The sequence below is a fragment of the Apis laboriosa genome, unplaced genomic scaffold, assembly GCF_014066325.1.
Source record: "Apis laboriosa isolate Shangri-la unplaced genomic scaffold, ASM1406632v1 scaffold11_cov152, whole genome shotgun sequence".
Taxonomy (NCBI): Eukaryota; Metazoa; Arthropoda; class Insecta; order Hymenoptera; family Apidae; genus Apis; species Apis laboriosa.
In genome coordinates this window covers 5,077,913-5,087,033 of record NW_025221020.1, presented here as the reverse complement: position 1 = coordinate 5,087,033, position 9,121 = coordinate 5,077,913, and the positions used below count along the sequence as shown (strand labels likewise).

General features: G+C 45.1%; 1 protein-coding gene across 1 annotated transcript in view; it reads left to right on the top strand.

Moving 5' to 3' along the window:
• Positions 1–414: 414 nt before the first annotated feature.
• LOC122718226 (homeobox protein SIX3) overlaps positions 415–9,121 on the top strand; it is a 44,984-nt gene continuing 36,277 nt past the window's right edge. The window contains exon 1 of the mRNA XM_043943093.1: positions 415–1,775. Coding sequence (XP_043799028.1) covers positions 1,132–1,775 — 644 coding nt within the window. The 5' untranslated portion in view covers positions 415–1,131. The remainder of the gene's footprint in view (positions 1,776–9,121) is intronic.

The window sequence follows — 9,121 nt, the reverse complement described above, 5'->3', positions numbered from 1 at the left end:
AACGGACACGAACGTGAACACGGACACTGGTGTACGGAAGGACGAAGAAAGGTTGCCATGGCGACGTGGATGGGATCCGGCCAATCCCGGTATGGCTGGTGGGCGTGGCCTGTACATTGGCCCCCCGAGTGCCGTGCACCCGTCTCTTTTTCTCCAGCTACCCCTCCGCGGTGCGACGGTGCCGGGGGCAGGGAGAAAGGACGAGGACACGGGCGAGGGAGTGGGAGAGAGAGAGAGAGGGAGTGAAAGAGAGGACGAGGTAGAGGTAGGTCGCAAGAGCCGGCGGGACTACCCGGTTGCAACGGGCGCGTACAAACGTATCATGCTGGGTAGGGCCGGTGCCGAGATGCCGGCTTGTAAACGAAACCAGTTTGCTATCCGATACGATCCAGGCAACAGCGGCCTCGCGTGATATCCCCACGGCCGAGGAGAACGTCAGCGTGCGCTTTTCGCCCGATGTGACCCCGGAGGATATCTAGCTGGAGAACTCGGCATCGGGGCTCACCTGACGGATACCTGCTCGGGGGTGAGATTCAGTCGGCGAGAGGCGAAGCGGCGAACAACAGCCCATCGGTCACTCTCACGTTGCGAAAAGTCAATCCCGTTCCGAGGTTTTATCCGAGCTCTTGGAATAATCGATAGTGCGGCAACATTTTCGTCGAGATTGGGATTAGGAACGAACTTAGGGGGACGATTGGGATCGTCGAGGATCGAGGATCGAAGCGATCCCGTCCGGAAAAACGGGCTCCTTTCTCGCGTCGTCGACGGAAACTCGGTCGAGTGACTTCGAGGAACTTGGAATCCTGTGCTCCGATCCGATATATTCGAAACGATATATCGTATTCAGTGTCGTATTCGGTATTGCCGTGAAGTGATGACATACGTCGATACATTGATCGAGTGATCGAGAAGAGGAACACGGGGGAGTAATGACAATCCTCGGAGACGGATGGAAGACACGATGAGAAGCGCGAAGAGCAAACACAAATCGAGTCGGATAATTTCTTGAGCCCGATCGAGAGGAGGAGGGAACGGTGACATCGATGCTTTGAAGTGGATCCTGTTGGCGCAGACACGGAGGACAAGTGGATCCTGGAGCGGGAAGGATCTTGGATAATCGAGACGGAAGAGATGTCAGCCGTAGCACCAGCGGGGACCGGTGCCACGGCACCCTCTGCCAACGGTCCAATCGTACCTGCTCCGGTTTTTGCGCTGCCAACGTTATCGTTCACCGTCGGCCAAGTCGCCACCGTGTGCGAAACCCTGGAAGAGAGCGGGGACATCGAGAGGCTGGCGAGGTTCCTTTGGAGCCTTCCAGTCGCGCATCCCAACATCCAGGAATTGAATCAAAGCGAGGCTGTGCTGAGGGCAAGAGCTATCGTCGCTTTCCACTCGGGACATTACAGAGAGTTGTACGCCATACTGGAGAGGCACAAGTTCACCAAGGACTCCCATGGTAAACTCCAAGCGATGTGGCTGGAGGCGCATTACCAGGAAGCAGAGAAGCTTCGAGGAAGGCCCCTAGGCCCAGTGGATAAGTACAGGGTTAGAAAGAAATTTCCATTACCGAGGACGATCTGGGATGGGGAACAAAAGACTCATTGCTTCAAGGAGAGAACCAGATCGTTGTTGAGAGAGTGGTACCTCCAGGATCCGTATCCGAATCCCGGGAAGAAGAGGGAACTCGCCGCGGCGACGGGCCTCACGCCGACGCAGGTTGGTAATTGGTTCAAGAACAGGAGGCAAAGGGATCGCGCTGCTGCAGCAAAAAATAGGTACGTCTCTTACGAAGATATTTTCATTCACTTGCCGTTTCACTTGTATTGCATCGAATCGAAACGCTGTGATCGCGAGATTAATTAAGTTTATCGGCAAAAAAAAAAAAAAAAAAATAATTGAAAAGCATAATTGAAAATAATTGAAAATAAAGTGAAATCTAGATTACTTTCTAGAAATTTATAAAAGTTATATTTTTTAGAAAGATAACGAAATAAACGACCATGATTCGTTTAGATTACTAGTCACATTATGCGATTACAAGTGAAATGGTATTATATATATATATATATATAAATATATATAAATAAAACTCGAAGAATTCGAAATTTAAAAGGGATTTCGCAATTTTTGCGAAAGATCAAAAGTGATTTAACGAGAAATTCTACCTGTACGTTTCGATTTAGCGCGAACGATTGCGGTTGATCGCGGGAGGACACGAAAGTTTTGTTCATTAAGTAGCGTTTAATGGAAGTTAATCGCGAAACGATTAGTGGTTTAGATCCCTTCAGTCGGATTGTTGTGCCATATCCTCGGCAAACGAGCCTTTGTGCCTTGTGTCCCAAGGTCCCCGCGTGGAGGGTCGCGTAATTTCATTTTGACGTCCGACGGAGGGTCGCTGCCGTCGGGCGTACAACGATTTTCGAATTACGTCTTTCAAATTGTATTTCGTCGATGCTTTCCTCTCCTTTCGTTCCGTGGATACCGTCCTCTGCATAGGCGAGTCCTTCCCAAATCGACTCTGAACACCATCCCAGTCAATTTCGTAGCGCTTTACGTTTGAAAACGGGATTCGAAACGAGTTCTCAGAATGATGTAACCGTTTCTATCTTTTTCCACCTTCGACAAATATTAATTCTAACTACGTTTCGTTATCTATCTATCGTTTAATCGAATCGATCCAAGATTTTTTAACGAATTGAAACTCGTTCGTTAATTTAATTTTTGTACGCGGTAAAATTTTGTTAGAAGAAATTATAAAAATTAATTTAACGTGTTACGTGAAAAAGAAGAAGAAGAAGAAGAAGAAAACACGACAAGCCCAAATATACGTAAAAATTATGTAAAGAGTTAGGGTGTAGGATTATCATAATTGTCGAGGTGTTTTCGACTACCGCTATTAAAATAAAAGAAAGGAAAGTAATAATCCGGCCCAACCTCGATTAGTCACGACTGATCGTCGCTAAGAGGTCGACGTTCGAGCGACTGGATCGTAGAAGAAGAAGAAGAAGAAGAAGAAGAAGAAGAAGAAGAAGAAGAAGTGGTTGCACCACCTGTCGGTTCGATTCGAAGCATCTCGAAACAGCACCTCCAGGTAACGTCTGGTGGCAGTACTGTTGGATTGTTCCCCGTAAATGAATAGCGCCACTATTGTCTCCCTTATAAGGAAATTTACACTGGGTTTTCCCCAAGCTTTATGACTCTGTCCTTCTCCAACGGACAAGTTTCACTTGCTCTTACGTTCTTCTTGGTGAAATATCCAAGTACGGTCCCGAATTTCTTCTTTGATTTACGACTTTACGAGGGAAGGACCGTAAGTTTTACGAGGATTGTATATTCCATTCGTGTACGCGCATGTTGCGCAGCTCCACGTGTGCGAAAACGTTTTGCGAAGGCATATATGCGAGTTTGGAGAATGCGTGTATTAAAGTTAGGGGAGTTTGGAACCCTCGACAATTGAATCTTTTTTGTTTGCGCGGTAACGAGATCGTTTTATGCGAGGAAATTTTTATGCGACGCGAAGAAAAGGTTTCGATTTCGAAGATCGGTTCGAAAATAAGAGAGAAACATCGCGTTTAAGATTTCGTTTCAAAACGTGTTGACTGTTAAGCTCGTAAATAAGTTTGTGAATTCTCTGTTTCTGCTTCTATCGATGTTTATAAATAACGGTGATATCCTGATTTGTTTCGTGTCATTGATACGTTATGTATCATCATCATCATCATCGTATGATGTTACGTTCTCTTTCATACGCTGTTGACTTTTGTATCGGCTGACTCTTTCATTCTACGTTTGATTAGAATTGAGTAAATGAAATTAAATTTCAAAATAAAGAGATCGTATAACAACGTTGATTGACATTTCAAATATTTTTCTATTAATTCGTCAAATTAATGCACTAAATTATGCACGTAAAACATGTTTGCTATATATCCGTTTATGAAATTATTCCAATCGAATGAAATTAGAATATGAAACGATGGTAAGCAAACTTTATAACTTGCACATGCGTTAAATAGATCTTTACATTCTTATTTCTTTCAAAAACGAAAATATTTTTTGTCCATTTTCTTGACAAGTCATCTGCAAAATTGAAAGTCCATTCTCTGTTAATGGATATATCTTCAAGCAGAAAAGATTTCCTTTTCCAAAATTTGTAAATCAAATTTACTTTCATACGAAAGGTCGATACGAAACAAGGGTTGTTGCTGCGTTCAATTTTTTTTGTGCCTGGAAATTTTATTTTATTAGAGAACGAAAATTCGTTTTAAAATAACGGATCATTTTATTTGCAAATGAATTGGCGGATTTATTTCTTCTTTTCCTTCTCAAGCCGATTTTGAAAGCTGTAAAGTAAATTCGCTGGTTCTAAAATCGTGCCGACCCAGATTCTCGGTCGTGCGCGGACATCTGTAATTACTCTGCCCTGAATGAAGTCATTAATAGTTATTACCTACGTCTATGCTGTAATTGATATATCGTTAACGGTCAAGGATCGTACGACTATACTGGTCTAATTGATCTTGATGAGGCCGCGCAACGGGAAAAAGATTACACGTTTCAAGCGTTGCACCGTCTCTACTCTCTCTCGCATCCAGATCCATTTTCTTACGGTTTAAACACCCTAGGAATTCTAGTAATTTCGCAATTTGCATTCGGATACCCGTTTTCTAATTGCTCCCACCGTATTCAATAGCGATGATTTTAGGCCAAATTAGTGGATGGTAGTGAAATTAGCTTTGCTTAGTGATCGAGCTATCGCGCTGCATTTCAAAGTAGACGAGCCCGATTGCAAATTCTTCGATTAACGTTTCAAACTTATCCCCTTTTATCTCCCCCTCCCCTCCTCCAACTTTCCAACGTTCCTTTTTTTCGAACTTTCAATCCGCAAATTGACCGCAATTACCCAACGTATCTCTCTATATACATAAAAAAACACAGTTGTACACATAGTAACACAATTGGACACTTGAATATTTCGAGTGATCGTGACAAAAGCACGCAACTCGGTTCCTCCCTGTTCCTGAATTGAAAAGGAGAGTTCGTTCAAAGAAGAGAAAACGGACCAATTAACGGATAAGGGAGGGGGAAGGAAAAAAATGTCGGAGGGGGAGATTCTCCGCGATTCGTTATGGATTTGCAAAGAAATTCTAGATGCTCGGATGACCAATTCTCTTTACCTCTCCTCCTCCGATACGAACGACGTCTGTGTATTCTAGTCAGGTTATCCGACAATGGCCGTGCCCTCCCCCCTCCCCCTCCGTACCTATCGTTACCCCCGGCGTAACGACATTCCGTTCCTGGCCCCGAGCCACATTTTCCTGCACGTAATCCCGCGAATCCCCCCCGGACGAATCCACCTCCGCTTCCCTTACGTACGTCCTGCCTATATATATATATATATATATATATATACACACACACATATATATATACATGTATCTGCACACGGGGAAACGGAAAACGGGAAAACGGAACGCGGAAAAGCATCGGCTGGCTTCTCTAAAAAAACATCGATTCCCCGGTATTGAACTCGACGCCCGTACACATTTATATCGCCGTTATCCCTCCCCCTTTTCTCGCTCCCCTTTTTTTTTTTTTTTTCGCCTTCCCACTTGTCATCGAACGCGAGCGCGGAAACATTCCTCTTCTTCCCTCCCCTCCACTCCCCGTACGCAACACATTTCCACCACATGAATTACCCATAAACCCTCCTCGAACAAACCGATAAACCGAAGAGGAGAAACGCGTTGTATCCCTTTCTTGCGAAATACCGCGAGAGAGAGAGAGAGAGAGAGAGAGTGTGTCCATCATCGATTTTAGATTTTGGTTCCTCGAATCGGAGAAACGATTAAAACGTTATTACCTAGTACCAGTATTGCCGTAACGCACAGGATGGAAACAGGAAAAAGACGATACACTCTCTCGTTATATTACGTGTATATATACGTATATGTATACGTATATGTATAAAATTGTAGAGGACACAGGTTACGATCGTTCCACGAGTCCGTGGAACGCTATCGCAACGCGAAATTCCCTTAGCGATGCATTTTCAGCATCGGCACAGAGGTAATACACGCGGCAATGTCTCTCTCTCTCTTTCTCTCTCTCTCTCTTCCTCAATGCTGGTGCGCGTGTGTATAGTCGTCGTTATTTCGCTCGGGGTGGGTTAGGTGGTAGACACTGTAGACAGGATACAGTGCCCGCCCCGAGGATCCTGCAAGGTCCTTTCAGGAACGTCGATCCGCATACTACCAGCCTCGCGGTATATTTTCGCGGTCCAGCGAGCGAGTTATTCAATATGCTCAACCCCGAAAGCCCCGGAGCAATCTCCGTGCTCGCACGTACTTGCATATATATATGTATATATATATATATATACACCTATGTATATATCTTGTCTCACCCTGCCTCTGTGCGTGTGTGTGTGTACACGACGAGAAACGACAACGACGTATGCTCGTCTCTATGTAGGGGCTATATACATTACGGGGACGAAGCTGGGACACGTACGTTCCTCCGTCTGCTGGTACTCCCCGCTACATGAGCGCGCAATCGGTCACGTTCTAAACCGCGCTACGTTGCGGCAACTTGCAGATCGGGAGAAGTTCGCATTCGAATCGGGTACATAAGCGTGTTTCGCTCGAATAATTTTGATAAACCGGGCAGAATGGGGATAAATGCGGTAAATTTCGGGGTGGATATTGTGTCGGCCGAGTTTAAGGGGGTTCGTTAGTTTCCACTCATCTCTTTTATGTCTGGGATTTTGTAAGAGAGAAGTTTGGAGATTAATTTCTTTTAATCACGGAATAGAGATATTCGTATCGAAATTGAAATATCAGCTATTTATAAAATAGGTTATAAACTATGCAGAATAGGGATAAATGTGATAAATTTTGGGGAGGGTATTGAGTCGGTCGAGTCTAAGAGGGTTCGTTAGTTTCCACTCATCTTTTTTCTGTCTGGGATTTGAAACAGAGTAGCGAATTTTATAAGAGAGAAGTTTGGAGATTAATTTTAATCTGGACACAGAATAGTGATATTCGTATCGAAATTGAAATATCAGTTATTTATAAAATAGGTTATAAACTATGCATAAATGTGATAAATTTCGGAGAGTATATCGTCGATCGAGTTTAAGAGCAATCGAACTTGGAGTATCAGCTATTTATAAAATGAATATTATAGAAAGACATCATCGTTGAAGTTTAAATCTATTTCAAAAAAAAAAAAAAAAAAAAATTCACGTTATACCGAGTCAAAGAAAATGGCGTTCAATTTTCTAAGATATCTGGATAGACGAGTTCGACATTCCCCGCAAACTGCACAAAAAGCTTGCCTCGAACGCAAATTTCGGTGGCGCGATACACGCGCGTTAGATCGAAGGAGAGATGTAGCTCTTACAGGAGTGGCATAGGGCTTTTCATAGGGATGCCGGTGAAGGGTAGAGGGGATAACCACCTCAACAACCCTCCGCGTTGGCGGCTTTTCGGGGGTGGCTTAGCTCGAGCGTGTTTCACCTCTCCTCTCTCGCTGTTGCCTTCGCCTCTGAAGTTATCAGATTTTGATAAAGTCCCCGGTGTATTAGAGACCGGGGCGCTGTTTGCGTTTCCACGCGGATCCTGTCTGGCTGCCACCTCGTTCGCTCCACCCTCCCTCTTTCTTTCTTTCTTTCTTTCTTTCTTTCTTTCTGCTTCTGTTCCATCAGGAATCCACGGGGTGCCGGTTGTTGTTGCCTTTCTTTCTTTGTGATCGACCAATTCATCGGCGGCGCGAGATGCCATTTCTTTTCTCTTCTACTTGGACTGAAAGAGGGTGCGAATGAAATTGGTCGTTACAAGCACGCGTGTATTTCCAACCTCCGAGATTATTTTCCTTAATGAAAACTCCTTTGATCGGTCCTTTCTCGTCGTCGTCGTCGTCGTCGTCGTCGCCGTGTTCCGGCAGAGATTTCGATTAGCCGACGATTGAGATAATGTCGCCGATTCCGCGGCGCTTAAACGCCAAAGAATTCCACTTTAATTTTCAATAAGCAGCGTAAAGAGTGGCCGCGGAGGATTTATGACCGCTTCCTGAAGCCGAGCCTCCGCGGCAATCATTATCGCGAGAATACCTGTTGGCTCGTTCGCTCACGTGACCGTGCGCGTCAGTCAGACACGCATCTTCTCCTCCGTTATCTTGATGACCTTAAACGTGAAAGGAGACTGCAAGAAGAGACTCGCGAATGTCATCGCGAATATGTATGTACGTTGCGCAATCTTGGCTCTCGATACGAGGAAGAGAAGAACGAGGGGGGGAAGAAATGAAAAGAGAAAGAGAGAAGAAACGTCGCCGATGTGTCTTTGGATCTATAGAACGACAGCTGTTCGACGAAACAGCAGACAGAATTCCGGTTTAAAATCACGCAGACCACTGCTCACGCGGTCGTATCACCGACGTTTCTTCCTTCACTCCTCGGGTTAATCGGGTTTCTAGCCAAATCACGTAATATTCCCCCCTCCTAATATTCCTTAAAAATAAACTAAGAAGGATTGTCGTGTCTCCGAAAATACGAGCAATCTCCAAAGACGGGAGAGTCGATCGTTTAAGAAGCATCAGAAATCTGTCGACGAATTAACGATAATAACGATAATAAAGCGGAGAGAGGGGCAATTGGAAAGGCAAGAGAGCCGAAAAGGCATCGCGTACGACGCGGCGAAAAAAGGGAAAAGAAAAAAGGAAGAAGAAGGAAAGGAAAAAAAAGCAGAGGAGAGACAAAGGCAATGATTAATTCCACGTTGGATGTCCAGGATCATTAGCGGCAGACTGCCATGACACCTGCTCGCACGAGCCCTTCGTGATAGATTACCATGGCCAGCGATGGAGGGAGGAGGGGAGAGAAGGAGAGATGATCTCGCGGCCGGATCGTCCACGCCGGTTACTAATGATTCCGTATTTCGACGTATTCTGAGCGATATTCAGGAAGCCACGGGGAAGAAAACGGGGTATTACGAGGCGGCCTCTCGGGGTGGCCACGGAATTCGCGTGGCAGCTTTTTGTCAAAGCCTGTCACGATGTAACGTGATTGATGGTGCAACGGTGGCACGGTCGAAATCACGTAGAAATTCGTGTTCTCGCGCCA